Below are 19,412 nucleotides of genomic sequence, written 5' to 3'. Positions count from 1 at the left end.
AGGGGGTGCATTTTTTTATTACCTCGAGTTAGACCAACATACCTTGTGACATAATCTACAGTATCAATGTACTCTGAGTACAATGACAAGTCCAAAGTATGCTGACTTCAACATAACATCCTACAAACAGTGTAGTTTGGGTTGTTATAAGGATCAGTGAAAAGGGCCCTGCTGTCAATATCATTAAAGTGCAGGGTGTAATGGTCTGGCGCATGGAGACTTGGAGTGCAAGGACCTTTTGAAGTTGAGTGCTCACAACAGGGAAAACTCAGCAGCACAGGGCTGGGTGAGAGGAATGCTAATTGGAGATGTCATGGTTTGGTGGGTATTCATAGACGTGTTGGATTGCTTCCTGTTGCCACAGTGAATAAGAAGCCAAGTAATAATGATGGTTCAGTAGGTTGGCTTGGCAGCTAGATGGTGTTTTTACTTTCAGGCAGAGATGCTTGAAAAGCTACAGTACATTAACCTACCATTTTGTCTGTCTATCGGTGAAATGAAGTGAGTTTGGAAGTTGCTGCTTCAGTTGAACTGAGCTCAACCTGCAAGAAATGAGCTCCATCCTGGCTAATCTATGGTAGCCTATACTTGGAACTCCCTTTCTGGAGGCTCCCCATGGTGCTCTCCACCTAGGGGCTCCAAACTATAAATCGCTGAGCCGGCTGAACTCTCCTCATATTAACTCCTGCTCCACAGGGCTGAGCCAGGGAAGCAGGAGGGCTCTGCAGGGACACTCCTCCGCTCCCTCCACCACTGGTCTCTCTCCAGAGATAGTTACGGTACAGTATGATGTGCTACAGCTTGGCGCTGGCAGAGGAAAGTGATGCAGTGGCACAGAGTGCAGTAGGCATGTCGGTAGTGATTACATTCAGCCCCAGCGGGGGTCAGAGGTCAGGCTGAGCGTGTGTGGTCTGCTCCCTGCTCGGGGCTGACTGTATTCCCAACGCTGTGCTACGCCCACTGTAGTTCCAGGGCAGACATGCTCACTTCTACTTCTCCCTCTCAGTTCTCTCTTGCTTGCTCACTTTCTAGCTATTTCTCAATACCGATTTATTGTCGCTTCATCAACACCTTTGCAATCCCATTGTAAAAATTGCTTTGGTTTAGCCAGAAAGCTGAAGATAAGTGTAGCCCATTTTAGGACACTGACACTCGTAAGCTGACAGAGAGGACATGGTGTCAGCAAGGACAAGCTTCATCAGCACATGAATCAGTCATAATAATGACAAAATACACACGCACAACAGGCCATTTGTGCACATGGGGGACAATGTACACAAACAATTATCCTCTATGAAAAATGTGAATAAATAAATTACTGTTTTCTATTAAGATATAAATTCATTAACATGGATAATTCATTCAGAAGCACTGACCTGTTTTGCCTCCCCATATTTGAATTATTCATGCTCATTACATTACAAATCAGTATCCACTTATTTTAAGATTAAGCTGCCAAAATACCCATTAACCTGGGGCAGATCTGAGGCCAGGGAGGCAGAGTTGAATGGCTAGCAAGCAAAAAGAAACAGAATCAGTTATTCCTTACAATGTCCCAAGCTGACTCTAATTGGAGGTCCTACCAAAACCCCAACATAGAAATAGAAAACTAGATTTAAACATAGAAATAGAAAACATAGAACCTAAACCAAAAACACCGAAACACACAAAACAAACACCCCCTGCCACGCCCTGACCAAACTACAATGACAAGTAACCCCTTTTACTGGTCAGGATGTGACAGTACCCCCCCCCAAAGGTGCAGACCCCAAATTCACCTCAAAAACAAAAACCTCACAAAAACAACCCCAAACTTAAAGGGAGGGTGGCCACCGTCAACAACAGTCCCTGTGCTACACCCCCCCCCTCCCAATCCTCCCACTACGGAGGTGGCTCTGGCTCTGGGCGTAGCTCCCGTTCAGAAGACTCCAGGCTGGGGAGCGTCGCTGGAGACTCCGGGCTGAGGAGCGTCGCTGGAGGCTCCGGGCTGAGGAGTGTCGCTGGAGGCTCCGGGCTGAGGAGCGTCGGTGGAGGCTCCGGGCTGAGGAGCGTCGCTGGAGGCTCCGGGCTGAGGAGCGTCGCTGGAGGCTCCGGGCTGAGGAGCGTCGCTGGAGGCTCCGGGCTGAGGAGCATCGCTGGAGGCCGAGTGCTCACAGCAGGCACTGGCTGTACCGGGTTATGGAGGCACACTGGAGGGTGAGTGCGGGGAGCAGGAACAGGACGTACTGGACTGGGCAGGCGCACTGGAGGCCTGGTGCGTGGGGCTGGCTTTGGAGGCGCCAGACTAGTAACACGCACGTCAGGGCTAGTGCAGGGAGCAGAAACAGGGTAAACTGGACCGAGGAGATGCACTGGTGGCCAGATGCGCTGCGCCGGGGCACTTCTCCCTGGCTGCTGGCCAACTCTCGCCCGGCAATGCTGCGGAGCCCTTATTGACCGCACCGGACTGTGCGTGCGTATGGGCGACACAGTGCGTATCTCCGCATAACAAGGTGCTTGCTTGATCCGTCGCTCCTTATAATAAGCACGGGGAGTTGGCTCAGGTCTCCATCCTGACTCTGCCCAACTCCCCGTGTGCCCCACCCAAAAATAATTTGGGATGCCTCTCGGCCTCATGTAGCTCCCTTAATTTCCTCTCCCAGAAACGTAATTCTGCCTCCCACGCCTATCCTTCTCCTCGGTGCTCCAATCCCCGCTGCTTGGTCCTTGTTTGGTGGGTGGTTCTGTCATGGGCGTCGTAAGGATTGGACCAAGGCGCAGCGGGTAAAGTGCTCATACTTAATTTATTTGATGAAAACACTTAAACAAAATAAATGTACAACGAAAAACAGTTCCATAAGGCACACCGGCTATACAGAAAATAACCACCTGCAAAACACAAGTGACACAAACCCCAACTAAATATGGCCTCCAATTAGAGGCAACGACAACCAGCTGCCTCTAATTGGAGGTCCTACCAAAACCCAACATAGAAATAGAAAACTAGATTTCAACATAGAAATAGAAAACATAGAACCTAAACCAAAAACACCGAAACACACAAAACAAACACCCCCTGCCACGCCCTGACCAAACTACAATGACAAATAACCCCTTTTACTGGTCAGGATGTGACAACTCGAGGTAGTCGAATATACTGTAGTTTATATAGAGTTTCAACTAACTATTTTCTTTGATTTTCAAATACAGGTCTCAGAAAAACAAATATTATTTGAAAGTATGTTGCAAGTTATTTAACAAAAAAATATGTATTTGATGGCTGCCAAGTATGAAGAACCAAAAACTACAACAGTTAGTTGAATTAGGCTAAATATATGATCATAAGCACCTGGTCTGGAGGGCTCTTATATATGAATCTTAATATAGCCTATAGCCTTGAATTAAACACATGAGAGACATGGAATCTCCTCAACATTAGAGTAGACCACTTTTCCGACTCAAAATGACCAACACATATATTTTCATAATGCGTGAGACACAAGGAGGTACACTTGATATCAAATTCTTATACATGTGTAGTAACTTTATGATTATTACAATAGGCACATAGTTGTTACATAGGATGTTCCTTTGTAAATGCATAATAATGTAGTACTTACATAAGTGGAATAAGGAACAGTATTTACAAAAACTCTCAGCTTATTGCTATGCAACTAAAATGCAATAACCAAAGTATTATGTAACCTAACATGCTATTAAAATGTTGCTCCAAAAGTAATTACAGTTTTATTACACAGGCACAAGAACAGTTTAATGTTAATTGTTACTGAAAATGCTAATAGTAACAAAATGTGGCTAGTAGGTGCAAAAAGTAAACAAAATATCCCAAAACTGCCTTCTTGAATCAACTACAGCCAAGGTAGGTGGAAAATAGTTTGTATTCTGAGTGAACTATCCCTTTAAAGATGGTGTAGTGTTTGTTTGAAACAAGAACAGATGGACAAAGAGGTTTGAAGTTGTTTTTACTAAGCATCCAATTTGCTGTTTGCAAATAGCTTTGAATTACTCTGCAGTATTTTCAGGTATTGTAAAATAAGTTGCAGCCTTTGACCTTTTCAGTGGCATGTTGAAAGAGTCATACAGAAGTTGAGCGTCACAACTTATTTATTCTTATCTGTAAAAAAGATCATTGGTTTATTGGTTTGACTTGATTATGTACACATGGGACAATGGATATTCAGAATAATGGACATTTACTGAATGTTTAGGTAAAAATGTATTGTGTAGATCCAATATGACTGTTAGATAGATTAGAATAGTATGGGAGATTGTGTTTGCTCTATTCATTCTCTTTCTATCTTCAACATGCAGTTCCAGATACAGCCTTGCCATTAGTTGAAGGCAGCCTATCCAATAGTTTCAGAAAAGTAGTCACTTCCTGAGATCTGTATTTAAAAAAAATATATAAGTTGTTGCTTCCTCAGGTCTGTATTGAAATAGTTTTAAAAGTAGTTATTTTCTTAAATCTCTATTCAAATAGTTTTAAAAAGTAGTCATAAATAATTGTGGTCAACTCCAAAGTAACTATTTGTTCCCCAGGAAAACATGTACTTTCCACAAAGCATCGTAAACCATTTCTAAGGCATTTCTAAACCATTTGTAATGCATTTATAAACAGTTTGCTCACCATTTATTGATCATTACTCCCACATTTGTAAATGTTATTGATCTAGTTCTTCACAAATGTATATATATTTCCTTAAATATCCTGTGTTGTGTGCTTATTCTTACCAGGTACTGCTGGAATGTCTACCAATGGCATGCCCATTTTTTTGTGAGAAATTACACTGGTCAGTAAAAAATGCATGAAATATTTATAAAGGGCTCACTTTAGATTAGGGGCTGCAAAAATACTTTACGAATGATTAGTAAATGGTTTATAAATGCGGAAGTAATGATTAATACATGGTGAACACACACTTTATAAATACCCATAAAATAAAGTGTTACCGGGCTGGATACGGTTATATGTTACGCTGTGAACTGTCAGATAAACCATTCTGTATTTGGTTGATAAAAATGTGACAGTAAAATAATTATCGTACGGTATGATGCGTATGATGGATGATTGTCATAATGTTGTTGGCTATACTATCTAATTGTCCTCGTAATTCATGACTGGATTCCATTGATTCAGCATAGTGCTATTTATTTGGTCCATAATGGATATTTAAGTGATAATGCCCGAGAAACCGGTGTTTGGAGGATATATTGGCACTGGTGTTGTTAGGCCCAAGACGAAGTTACCAACGTATTCAAATAATGATTGACATATTTTCATGACAAAAATATTTTGATGAATTTATTCATACTGTTTCATCCTTCCACAAGATATAGTCCCGAAACAAATCTAGGGTTGCTTCCCAAGCCGGCTGATCGTTCAGTCTTTTTGTTCTGTATCTATGGATGCGACCCAGTCGTTCGTTCTAAATGTTCCTTTGCCATACTGGCTGGCAACATTCGTATCCCTTGCTTGCTAACTATCCAACTACGGTTAACTTACAGTCACGTCAAACAGTGCAGAAAGAATAACAACAGGAGCTGCATTTGTTTAAGCCGTTTTCTACTGACATTTATTTGGATACATCCATAGCAATGAGCTAATGAGGCACGATTTCGCCTGGTATTGAAAATGTGCTCTCTCGTAGGGACAGTTGGAGATCGAATTTGAATATTGAAACAATGTTGCAAATGTCGGAGAGACAGACAGTTCAAGGTTTATTCAAATCTCCGATGTTGAAAACTAAATGTTAGTCTAAAAGAAATGTGAGATAATGTCTAGATGGTTTTTATAGTGGAGATCAAGTGTATAACTTCCCTGCCTGGGCTGATGAGACAGTGGATTGCGCAGTTAGATGAAACAGAGTAAATAGGCATTTTAACGTCATAGATTTAGCTGGTGGTAACTTGTATAATAGACAACGGCTGGAATCTGCTTTTAACCAATCAGCATTCAGGATTAGACCCACACGTTGTATAATACTATTATATTTAACAGTTGTTGTTTGATCTGTGGATGGAATGCTCAAATGGAACAGGTATTTTATGATTGTCATTTCCTTTCATTTGAATTCTGCTGGGTCACAACATTTGAACTACCCTGAAAACTACAGACCTCTCTGCCTCTAATGCTTCCTAAGGAGACACAGCTAAAGTGGCATAATGCCATACCTGAGCACCTCCAAAGTAGATGCAGGCCGTTGAGTCAAATAATACTGCAGAGATAAAAGCACTCAAAAGGTAAATTGTAATTCCCAATGAGTTCCCCTGATTTGTTTGGTTCTGTTCCTTGAACAAAGCAATTATTCAAGGACTGTCTCTCACCATGACATCTGCTATACACATAAAGGGTCAAGTGCCATTCAATCTATGTTAGTGTTTGCATTGCATAGAGATGGAATCATTTAGCAGCAAACAATTGATTGCGCTTTCAAGCCAGTGGCTCTTAGGTAAATGAAAGTGCAACATTATGTACAAACATGGCATCTATGGTAGCCCTTTACATACGTACCCATATACAGGTTGAAAATGGCAGATTTTTAATGTAGTGGCTGTACAGTAAAATGCTATACATGACATCAGAGCTCTGGCTCTGCGCTTCAAAGTGTTGTATTGGTTTTGACTGACAGCCGTTCTGAACTTGACCACCGCACATGACAAGAAGTTGCACCCATCCCTCCCGGTAATTGGGCAACTTTTGCAAATGTTTTGTTGTCTGAGTAAGGGAAATGCTGTAATTCAAGATGAATCAATGTATTTTGAAGGATGAGACATTGAGGATTATAATAAATACTGCTTTGATGTCATACAAGAAAGCCAAACAGCTGTGAGTCCAAATGTGCACAATTCCAAATCATAAAACTCATGTCATATACTGTGTCACTATGTATAATGTACAGTTACAAGATGACATCGTGCCATACCCTTGGTTGTTCTGAACAGAATGAGCCTATGTTTGTTTTATTACATCTAAATGCAATCATGAATCCTTTCTATGCTCACCAAAATTACAATCTGTTTCTCTGAATTGCCTTGTGAAAGTTTAACACTGTAAGATTGTATTTTATTTGGCAATAGAACAAGCTTTCAAATTATGCCCACCTGACCCAGATTGTGATTTAAAATGGCCGTTATTGTATAGCGTAAACAACAACTGTAACTGCGTGATGGTGGGGATGCAGGGTTGTGCTCCAAACAAAACAACAAGTGTGATAGCTCTAATTCCTCAACGGCACAGCTAGGTAAGCTCAAAAAAGTACCTTGTAGTTGATGACTCTTCTTTGAGTCATAAAAGTGCATTGAAATTGCTTAGGGACAGTGCACACTTTGAAGAGGTGTGTGGCCACTTGAAGACACCAGTTAGTCCTCTCACTCAAACCCTTGTTGTTTTTTGGTCTTATGTTGCACCTACCCCACATTTTACAGGAATAGTCTTGTTATGTTACTGGTATCCAGAGTATTTTCAGAGTACAGTAAATGTAAAATGCACATAAAATCAACAGTGTAATGTTTAGATTCAGTCAGTCTTGTGTCAGATTTACTCACATTTGATCTAGAAATGTTCCCATTATCTCCAAACTGTTCCCTTTCAATTGCTACAATGATTATGCATTTAATATTTTCTGTAAGAAACATTTCAATTTAGCCCTGTCCATATATGCCAATTCCCACGAGTGTAAAGGGTTAAGTGATTGGTTTCATTGCAATATGCCAAATTCAACCATGATATAACTAAATGTAGCTTTTTCATGCCCATAAACTACAGAACTTTAGCATTGCCACTTAAAAGCATATTCCCCCATCAATACAAATCTACCTCATTTATCAGACAAGTTATCAGGTTAGCGACACAGGACATCGGTAAGTTTCCATACCTGACTAATTTGTGAAGCCATGTGATGCCATAATAGGTTTCTGATTGCAGGAGCCAATAATACATCATATTTCTCTAAATTAGACCCAGCATGCATGTGGAACAGTGAAAATAATGTTCAGGAGAGATGGAGATGACTCACCGTCTTCACGGGACTTCTGTATGAAGGCATCCACACCGCTTTCTCCATAGTTACCCTCTGATGCTACTGTGGAGATGTAATTCCAGCGCATGGCTTTAACTATGTCCACCATGGCCTGTGCCTGGTAGGTGTCCGGGGGCACGACGCGGGAGAAGAAGTCGTAGCGCGTGTTATCGCTCAGCTCCGGAGCCGTGGAGGCATAGCTCACCTGGGGGATCTGAGGAGAGAGTGAACAAGAGAACATGGTGTGAGCACATACTGTACTTCCTGTTTATAGCACAGGAGGTTGGTGGCACCTTCATTTAGGAGGACAGGCTCGTGGCAATGGCTGGTGTGGAATGGTATCAAATACATCAAACACATGGGTTCCATGTGTTTGATGCCATTCCATTCGCTCCTTTCCAGACATTATTATGAGCTGTCCTTCCCTCAGCAGCCTCCACTGGTTTATAGTATTGCGATATGCTAGGAGGAATGTTGGAAGTTAGAACATCTGAATTATTCACAATTATTCATTAATTGCCACTTATTACAATTGTTATGAGATTTTGTTGTTATGAGTTGTTATGAGATTTTATCAAGTCGGCTCTTGTTCAAGATTAGTACTGTAGGTCATTTCTAATTTACAGAGGTAATCAACACCTTCCTGAAAGCCTTCGCTTTGTGAGTAGGCTGTCAGCTCTTTGTTTTCATATTAGTCCTCTGGCTTACAGAATATATGTTAATAGCTGAGTTGCAAAATGTAGAGGCTTGATTAGCTGTGTTAAAATCGGACTTATATAATGTTGAGGCTTGATTGGCTGTGTAAAAAGCTGACTTATAGAATGTAGAGGCTTGATTGGCTGTGTTAAAATCGGACATTATTTAAGGGGTAAGTGCTTGTAATAAAAGAGACAAGAGATCCATTGTAATAAAACTAGTTTGTAAGGGGTAATTTCATATAAAGTAAATCTAGTACCTAAAGGGAAAGGTCTTTGGTCGGATGATGGTAACATAATTGAGCACAGTGTATCACACATTTATGCGCTATCTGAGTTGTTTCATTAACCACCCCTCTCATTTCTCTGATGTTGATCAATACTATCAAACGATAGACGTACACCATGCTTGTAGGGTCAAATGATGAAGTATAGAGATACATTCTGGGTTTATCAAATTTATATGGGAATAGTGTCAAATAGCTGATGAAGAGGTAGGCTTTTCTGTTCATTCAGGTTACCGCTGAGTAAATGGACTGAGGTGATAATCTGGATTTTACTCCATATATGGAGGGTGTACCTCAGAATAATGTCTACTGTATTATTCTTCTGGCATATTACACTTCTGTACACTGAAAGTTTGACACCTAAAGAGAGTTGATATAACTGTTTCAAAAATGAAGAAAATCTACCACAAACATTTTGCCTCTGTCTGCTCACTCTCACAACTATACCTATACCTACTATACCTATACCTACAGTACTATTACCTCAATTAGCCCAACAAACAGGTGACTCTGTACCGGTACCACCTGTATACAGCCTCGCTACTGTTATTTTCACTGTCATTTTACAGTTTTCTTTTTAAATTTGTATTTCTTAATTTATCCATTGTTTACCTAGTAGTTATTTTTTACTTAAAAATTGCACTGTTGGTTAGGGCTTGTAAGTAAGCATTTCACTGTAAGGTCTACAGCTGTTGTATTCGGTGCAGGTGACAAATAAACGTTGATTTGATTTGATTTGAACTATGTGCACAGACTTGGAGCCGCTATGATGTTATATAGTACTCTGCACAAGTGAGCACAGCATTTCTCAAGAGTTAAGAAAACTCTGAGATTAAAGCTCAAAGTAGAGATGTTGTAGGCAAAGTGGTATTCGAGTCAATCAAGTAGCACAAAAGCTATGAGCAAATTAAAATGTGATTCTCACAGACTAGTAGTGATTCATTTGTGGGTGAAAGGTGTTAAGAGACAAGGGCCTTTGTTCCAGGGCCTGTGATAACACATTTTAAAGAGCAAATGAAGGCAATAAACACCCTCTCTAGTAGAAAACTACCTATGTGGAATATTAGAAACATTTCTTCTAGTGTCAAAATCGACTACAAACTGTAAATAGGATAATTCTGGTCATAAAGTCAGTCTCGTCCAAAACTGAGATTAGCGAGATAATTAGGGAAAAAACGGTATGTCACAGAATGAAGTGTACCATAACAGTTTTCATTGGGTTGGGTTTATTTCAACCCTGCCCACAGCAGGCAGGACCCAAGTAATCATCAATTTCAGCGCAGCTGCACAAGACCCAATCGTAATGCTCATGGTCAATTTGGTTTGACAGTCGATATACCTATGGGGCTAGTTAAAGACCATCAGTAAATAATGCAATTTATATAGGACAATATTTCAAACGCACTTCAAAACCAACCATAAATTGTATAAAATAATTTCCAAATATTGAAAGCATTTAATGAGACAACTAAAACGTTGTTCCATCAACATTAGTGCCGGGACGATACCAGTAACGCGATACTCGTTAGTATCGTGGCAAGGAAACAAAACACGAAGCGGAATTAAGGAAAACAGCTCCAATGTTGTAAACAAACATCTATGTTGTCACCCAGAGTCACATTTATTTATTTTCCAAGCTATAGTGCACAATATATTACATCTATTTTTTAAACGACCAAACAGTTTGTTCTGCTTCGTGTTTTCATTTTTCCATGGAAATAATATTGCGATACTGGTATCGTCCCTGTCCTAATTCACATTATTGTAATTTATTGACCGTCGCTAACTAGCCCCACAGATAGACTATCCAAAGTCAAACCAACTATTCCACGGTTGCACACCAGCCGGCTGAAGCTAATTGGTGAAAAAATATGGCTAGCCTGCTAGCTATTCTAGGTGACTTCAAGACATAACACCTGGTTAGACTGTTTCAAGTTATCTAGAAAAAACACCCTCAGGTCTTCTTGGGTATGATGCTACAAGCTTGGCACAGCTGTATTTGGGGGATTTCTCCCATTCCTCTCTGCAGATCCTCTCAAGCTCTGTCAAGTTGGATGGGTGAGCATAGCTGCACAGCTATTTTCAGGTCTCTCCAGAGATGATTGATCGGGTTCAAGTCGGGCTCTGGCTGGGCCACTCAAGGACATTCAGAGACTTGTCCCGAAGTCACTTCTGCATTTTCTTGGCTGTGTGCTTAGGGTTGTTGTCTGTTGGAAGGTGAACCTTCACCTCAGTCTGAGGTCCTGAGCGCTCTGTCTCAGCCTCCAGTATTTATGCTGCAATAGTTTATGTGTCGGGGGGCTAGGAACAGTCTGTTATATCTGGAGTATTTCTCCTGTCTTATCCGGTGTCCTGTGTGAATTTAAGTATGCTCCGTCTAACTCTCTCTCTGTCTCTTTCTCTTGGAGGACCTGAGCCCTAGGACCATGCCTCGGGACTACCTGACCTGATGACTCCTTGCTGTCCCCAGTCCACCTGGTCGTGCTGCTGCTCCAGTTTCAACTGTTCTGCCCGCTGCTATGGGACCCTGACCTATTCACCGGACATGCTACCTTGTCCCTGACCTGCTGTTTTCGACTCTCTTTCTCTACCGCACCTGATGTCTCTAACTCTGGATGATCAGCTATGAAAAGCCAACTGACATTTACTCCTGAGGTGCTGACCTGTTGCACCGTCTACAACCACTGTGATTATTATTATTTGACCCTGCTGGTCATCTATGAATGTTTGAACATCTTGGCCATGTACTGTTATAATCTCCACCCAGCACAGCCAGAAGAGGACTGGCCACCCCGCAGAGCCTGGTTCCTCGCTTGGTTTCTTTCTAGGTTCCTGCCTCTCTAGGGAGTTTTTCCTAACCACCGTGCTTCTACATCTGCACTGCTTGCTGTTTGGGGTTTTAGGCTGGATTTCTGTATAGCACTTTGTGACATCAGCTGATGTAAAAAATACTTTATAAAAACATTTAATTGATTGATTGATTGAAATTTGATTTTAGTTTTGGAGGCTAGGCTACCTATTTAATTATTTAATTCATAGATCAAGCATCAGCACTCATTCTGATCTCGTTCTCAATGATCAGTGCTTTAGTTTATTATGTTGCTGTCAACCGGTTCTGAATTTGCGATGCACCTGACTGTCCATGTTTTTCTCTGCAACAGCCTTCGGATTTGAACGTTTGAAAAGTTTTGGTGTGTGTACTAGGCTATTTGATTTAATTTATACACATTACATAACCAAAGCATGTAGACAACTGCTCGTCGAACATCTCATTCCAAAATCATGGGCATTAATATGGAGTTGGTCCCTCTGTGCTGATATACTGCAACACCCTCCAATCTTCTGGGAAGGCTTTCCACTAGATGTCGGAACATTGCTGCAAGGACTTGCTTCCATTCAGCCACAAGAGCATTAGTGAGGTCGGGCACTGATGTTGGGCAATTAGGCCTGGCTCGCAGTCGGCGTTCCCATTCATCCCAAAGGAGTTTGATAGGGTTGCGGTTAGGGCTCTGTGCAGCCCAGTCAAGTTCTGCCACACCGATCTCAACAAACCTTTTTTGTATGGACCTCGCTTTGTGCACTGGGGGCATTGTCATGCTGAAACAGGAAAGGGCCTTCCCCAAACTGTTGCCACAAAGTTAGAAGCACAGAATCGACTAGAATGTCATTGTATGCTGTAGCGTTAAGATTTCCCTTCACTGGAACTAAGAGGCCTAGCTTGAACCATGAAAATCAGCCCCAGACCATTATTCCTCCACCACCTTTACAGTTGGTACTATGCATTGGGGCAGGTAGCGTTCATCTGGAATCTGCCAAACCCAGATTCATCTGTCGGCCTGCCAGATGGTGAACCGTGATTCATTACTCCAGAGAACGTGTTTCCACTGTTCCAGAGTCTAATAGCGGCAAACCTTACACCACTCTGGTCTACCCAAGAAAGCCATTTGTCAACTGCAAAACATACATAATTCTGCAGCACGGGTACTCTTGGTCTCTGCACTAGTTTTAAATCAATCCACGATTGTGCACCCCAATACATGTCAGACATACTGTTATGTTATGTACCCAGTAGGTCCCTCAGGTCCTCTGGCACTGGCCTTTTAACTATCCCAAAGCCTATGACCAAGAGTCATGGAGAGGCAGCCTTTAGTTACTATGGCCCCAGCCTCTGGAATAGCCTGCCAGAGAACCTGAGAGGGGGCCGAAACTGTGGACATATTTAAAAGAGATGTTAAAACACATATTTTTAGCTTTGCTTTTCCTTAGGGTGCCTTTTAGTTGTTCAGTTTGTGTCATTCTTTTGTTTTTTATGTTATGATTGTTGTGTAGTAAATATTTCAGCTTTTATTTTCATAGATTTCTATTCGTTTTTTCCTTTAAAGCACATTGCATTGCATTCCTTAGTCTGAAATGTTCTTTTTAAATGAAGCTTGATTTTATTTTATTTGCCAAGTTGAAAGTCACTGAAGTCTACAGTGAGGCCTTTCTACTGCCAATGTTTGTCTATGGAGATTGCATGGCTGTGTGCTCAATTTTATACACCTGTCAGCAACGGGTGTGGCTGAAATAGCCCTATCCACCAATTTGAAGGGGTGTCCACATACTTTTGTGTATACAGTGTATGTTACTGCACTTTGGTTTCACTAATAAATATGTTGAAATGGAACCAAATTATCTGTTTCTGTCTTCAGTCCTTTTTAAATAGCATAGATGGGCTATATGAGCTAAGGTTGAATGTGAGTCTGCCTATAACCAGCCTGAGTAGGCCTATATCTCCATTTGTATTCTACTCAGAGTTAAAAGAAGTTAATCAAATTGGAAATTAGCTATTATCAGGCTGGTTAATGCGATTCATGTCTGTTGAATTTGGAAAAATCCACTCGCACTCGGCCCCATCCCACCTACTCAGCCAGTCAGGATCCGATACGTGCTAAACAGTATGTGACGATGAGTACATAGTATGCAGTTTAAGTATGTAGTACCCTAGTATATGTATTCGGACAATGCCAGTATCACTAATATCTACTAATATTTGTATAAATCTGCTCATATTCTAAAAAATCCTAAACAGATGTCCCATCTTTTAAAATGGAAGAACTTGTCCCGATTGGTATTTTTAAATCACTGATGAATGATCTTGAGACTGATTCCCTGACCTGTCAATGTTTTTAATTTGCTGTTTTTGATTTTGTTATACTCTTGTGAATTCTATGGTTTTACTAGATTACTTGTAGTTTTTCATGTTGTTTGTCTGTAATTTTTGTATCTTGGCCAGGACGCTCTTGAAAAAGAGATTTTAAATCTCAATGAGCCCTTCCTGATTAAATAAAGGTTAAATAAAATAAAAATACAAAAAATACAAAAATCTTTGTACACTGAAGCTACAGTACCACTATGTGTCTGTTCACACTGAACTGCAATAGCCACTGTCCGTCCTGAATCATTTATTTGAAACAGGGTGAGTCGTGGTTACCTGAGGAGAGAGATATGTGTGAGCTATGACTCATGCTGCTGAGTTCAGCTCTGCGTACTATGTTCCGGAATGAACTGAGGCATTTTCGCCAGTCTGTAGATCAGCGGCTAAACCTCTGCAATACAGGAGTAGAGTTAACCTGCCCAAAACCTGCAACTACAGTACAGTATTCCTCTGTGGTCTAGTCTGACTGCTGTAGCGCTATCCTCCTTCCCTTCTCTCCTCTCCTCTCCCTGCCTCACACTGTAGTTGGCTTTGATGTGTTCAGCTGCAGCTCCCATTGATCCTGCCACTAGTGTGTTCACAAGCTGCGCCCAGTGCCTGCAGCCCCTAACACCCACGTCAGCCTTCCTCCCGCCCCATATTCCTCCATCCACACGGATGTAGCGTTTAAATTATGCAAATTAACAACAGCACCACAGTAGAGCCTCATTTCAAGTGACACCTGGAAAGTAAGTCACTATTTAAGTATGGTTTTGTCCCTTAAGAGACATCATCTTAATCCTTGGAATGTTAGAGCAAAGATGTGTAACGACTCGTCTTGTGTGAGCAGAATACCATGTAGGTGGATGTGCTTGATGTGTAATGACTGATGATAGAACATGAGATGAGTCTGATAGGAATGGTCCTTAGTCCTGTCACCTCAACTCCTTGCTCTACCCTGACAACAGGCCAAGCCATCCTTCCAGCCTGAAAAGGCCACTGTGTGTGTCTCTCTGGGCACTCTGTGTCTCATAATTTTAGAGCTCATGGGGACACTCCAACGTCAGTCGTGTCTGTGGTCTATGGCATATGTCCAGAGGGCTCCCTAGGAACCGACAGAGGTCACCAGACTTAAACAGTTGGCTGTGATGGAGGGGGCAGAGGACGACAGAGGAAGTATCCTACAGGACACAGATTCAAGGAACACTGTCCTCACACTTCACCTCCCAATCTTTGCTCTACTTTTGTCTCTTTTGAGGTTAATTGAAACTGTTTCCTGTCTCCTTTGAAAGGAAAATAAGTGTTCTGGCTTTGAAGAAATGGAGAAACTTCAATCTGTGTTCTGCTCTGCCTCCTAACTGAACATCATTAAAGGGGCTGCTAAATTGTATTTGGAAACTGCTAACAATGTCTTATTTTAGAGCGCTTGAATATTCACTATTTCACTTTCATTTAACTCATCAAAGACTTTCACCTACATCCAACAGAGTTCTCTCTCAAGGATGTGATTGCATTGTACTGCACAATTCTTTTTACTATCCTAGTGTGTTTTCACCTGTGCTTTTGTGTTACTTTGAAAGGAAATAAATATATAATAGGAAATAAATATATAATAGTATATCAGAAAAGACAATGGACTGTTCCTGTCACACATTGTGGGGTTGCGGTGCCACCCACGAGGATCACTCAGACTTTCCTCCCAGGGGAGCTTGTCTAAACACAGAACACACATAAACCAGGATAGCTGCTGACATCACACATGAATGTAGACTACCTGCAAGCCTCGCTTCTATTGTTCCTCTACAAAATAACAGTTCTTAGCTCTTCAAGCTTTAAGAAAATGGCTCAAAACTTTGCTAGAGTAAAGATGTATGGGACTATCCAAATTAAGTATTACCAAGACTATGAAACATAGCATTTAAGTTTTGGGGTGCTTCATAAATCCGGTAATAGCAAATGGACTCCCTATACGAGTTGGAGTTGATTACAGGGTAGCACAATGACATTAAGCTAAATGCTGTTAATTGGTAAATGTTGAAGAGGGAAGAGGGATATATACATGTTTTTGTTTATTTTTCAAGCAATGTATGGTGGTGTTACCACGACAACTCTGGGAAATATATCAGCCAAATAAAATGGCTGTAGATATTCAGGGACTATGTGTAATGTTTCATTTCTCACATGATCGATTTTTCCTCCTGTAACAATCACTAAATCTCAGCATCATGGCAAGAAGCAGGATAGGCTGAGCTTATCATGTTTTTCGTTTGTCAGATTTCTCACTCTCTCTCCCTCTCTGGAGTACAGTGATAGTACTGAAGCCTGATGTTCTCATTGAACACAGGCACTTCCATACTTTGACAGAAGGAATTAAACTCCCCAGCCAAGCTCTTCTCTGACCCATGAGAGAACATGAGTTAAGACAAACTAGAGAAACCTTTGCTTGGATAGAATATTGTACCATGCACACATACAGCCCAGAGAACACCTTTTCCATCTAAAACCATAGGCACTGCCAGGTGTATCAATGTGGCTTGGAATCCTATCAAGGTCAAAGAGAGATACCTAAAAGCAGATTCCTATATATAGAGAGTTGGGCCAATGTGGATTCTGTCTGAACCTACCGAGAGAGCTAGTTTGTCTTCCATAGCCGTTGCTAAGTGAAAATTGACACTTCCTCATTGTACTGTTAATTTCTGATAGTTTTCACAACCTATGAAGTGAAAGCAGATGTGCAATTTGTTGACACCACAACACAGTACAGACGTGGACACACATTATCCCGAATGCAATAGAAACACTGTGTTTTGCTTGTTTACAGTGGGTCATTTCATAGGGAATTGTCAGAGGAGCTCTCATATTGTTACATCACCAGAATTTCAAGAATAAAAGTGTATTGTAAAATACAACGGATAGGTGCAGTAAAATACTCTATGTTGTTTTACTGGGTCAGCCATAGTAGGACTCATGGGGAAATGTTTTCAGCTTGTCAGCTCAGGGATTTGAACCTGTAACCTTTTGAACACTCTAACCGATAGGCTACATGTACCTGTCGTTAACATTGAAGTTGTTCTAAGACCTGGCCGAACTCCTCATCCACTTTCTCTTGGACTAAATCAGCAAAGCTTTTTGCCCTCAATAGCCAGGTGTCCACTGACATAAACCTGATCTCCTTTGCTGAAAACTGACATTTCCCACAGATTTGTTATAAACATGATCAGAAAATTGAGGGAAAGGCAATGGTGTCTAGTATCCTCCCCAATTTGGGAATGAACCCCCTTACCCCTCACCCCTCCCTCATCCCTCCACATCCATTTTATTTCTAATGGGCTTGTGGGAGAAATGCTTAATTACAGCGATGGAGTCTCGAGCAGATTTTTTTATGCAGTTTTAATGTTCAAATCGCTTGCTTTTGAGTTCATTTGGAACAACATCAATGCAGAAGTAATGATGTTCATTAGAAGCCTACAGAAATAATATACATCTGAACTGTGTGGCTGGCAATGTAACATCTGAAGCATTATGGCTGGCACTGAAACTATTTGGCTTGGTGAATATTTCAGTCAAGTCTGTTTGTCTGACTGTGCATTTGCCAGCCAGGCAGTGAAACAAATAGTACAGGTTTACGACTTGAAGTGATTCATGTCTATTTGACATGGATGTCTGAGACTGGTGAAGTTAGCTACCAGTCTGCCAGGTGGCTGTCTATCCAATGAATTGTGCTTTACTGCTGTTCCAGATAGTGCTTTCTGACTGTCACTATATATCCTTAATATGTACTAAAACGACCGTCCGAGCCTAATACCCAGGGTAGGCTATGTCTGTGGCTCTCTTCGTCGTGGTAGAGCAGCACATAGGGATTTAGTCAGATGCCCCCACCAACCCTGTACCATAACGACACACACAACGACAGTTTCACTTTATCTGCCAGTCTCCCAGTAGGGGTCTGCAGTCGAACATGGGCTAGATTGTTAGTGGTACGCGGGGGGCTTCACACATGTCTGTCAGGTTCAGTTATTGGCAAACCCTGTCACGGCAAGTCCATCTGCTCTCAGTCGGCTCTCAGAGGGTTCCTGCAGAGCTGAACACCACATGCTGCAGCCTCCTCATTCGCCTCAGTCCCCAAGCTCAGGTTACAAACGATGGAAACTTCAGACACCTTCAGACACAGAGCAGACTCCTCCAATAAATTAAGAAGCCTCCAAGGAGAGGTACTGTAGCTACTGGGTGGGATTCAAGGTCTCCCATTGCCTGGTGTTTGGCTGACACAGAGTGAGGGATACTTTTGAGAGGAAGGAGAAAAGAGTTGTTCTACAGTGGCCCTGAAGTGTCAACTAGTGTTCAAAAAGCATTAGCCTTCAAATAATGGTATAGATGGCTTCTATGGTTGATGATGTGTCCCACCTTGCTTCCTAACTGCATCGTCAACATCAACTCATCTTAAAAAATATATATATGGTATGTGGCAGAATAAGACAAATTCTGCCAAATTTAGAACTGACTCAACAGACCCACAGTCCTCTACACAGGAACATGAACAAAATATATTTCTCTCTCCTGTCATTTTTGCAATCCTCCAAGCAGCAATAGCTTTGTCATAAAATGCCTTGTTTGCTCTGTCTCAGGGTATGAGAGATTCCTTAACACAAACTCCTCCAGCAGCAGGCAGGTGACTAGAGACCCTGTGCTCCAGTCTGTGCTACCGGTGTTGTCCATCCTGGTTATAATGCTGAATCACAGAAGATTTCTACTTCTACCAGTAGACTCTTTGTCTTGACCCTATACTGACTGTATGCCGCAGACCCATTCTCCCATCTGGGACAATAAAGTAACTGCTATTACTACTGTCTAATCCTGTGAACTACTGGAACCAATGCACTAAATACTATGAAAACCACACTATGATATTTCCATTGTGTTTAACTATGATGGATATTGTGAGGCTTGGGGAGAAAGATGAGGCCTGGAGACCCAAAGAGGACAAGTCCCTCTCATAGGATCATTTGCAGCTCTTGGCTCGGAGTCCATAATTAATAGATGTTCTGCCTAGAAAGCTGAAGACTCGAGAACAGGTTTTGCACTGCATAATATCAAAAGGGACACCTTTTTATCACCACCGTTTCAACTTGTGAAAATGTCAAACGCCCAAGTATAGGGAATCTCTTTATTTTATACCTACTGTATCTCTGACAGTTATTGTGTACTGTACTTTTCTCTAAAGCCCATTGCAGTGTTA

General features: G+C 41.5%; 1 protein-coding gene across 1 annotated transcript in view; it reads right to left on the bottom strand.

Moving 5' to 3' along the window:
- The window catches only part of LOC106572369 (metabotropic glutamate receptor 4), a 189,921-nt gene extending 181,683 nt beyond the window's left edge, over positions 1 to 8,238 (bottom strand). The window contains exon 1 of the mRNA XM_045696173.1: positions 8,016 to 8,238. Coding sequence (XP_045552129.1) covers positions 8,016 to 8,127 — 112 coding nt within the window. The 5' untranslated portion in view covers positions 8,128 to 8,238. The remainder of the gene's footprint in view (positions 1 to 8,015) is intronic.
- Between the last annotated feature and the right edge of the window lie 11,174 nt (positions 8,239 to 19,412).

Source organism: Salmo salar, chromosome ssa15, assembly GCF_905237065.1.
Source record: "Salmo salar chromosome ssa15, Ssal_v3.1, whole genome shotgun sequence".
Lineage (NCBI taxonomy): Eukaryota > Metazoa > Chordata > Actinopteri > Salmoniformes > Salmonidae > Salmo > Salmo salar.
The sequence above is the reverse complement of the archived record's forward strand: the minus strand, read 5'-3'. Positions and strand labels throughout refer to the sequence as shown.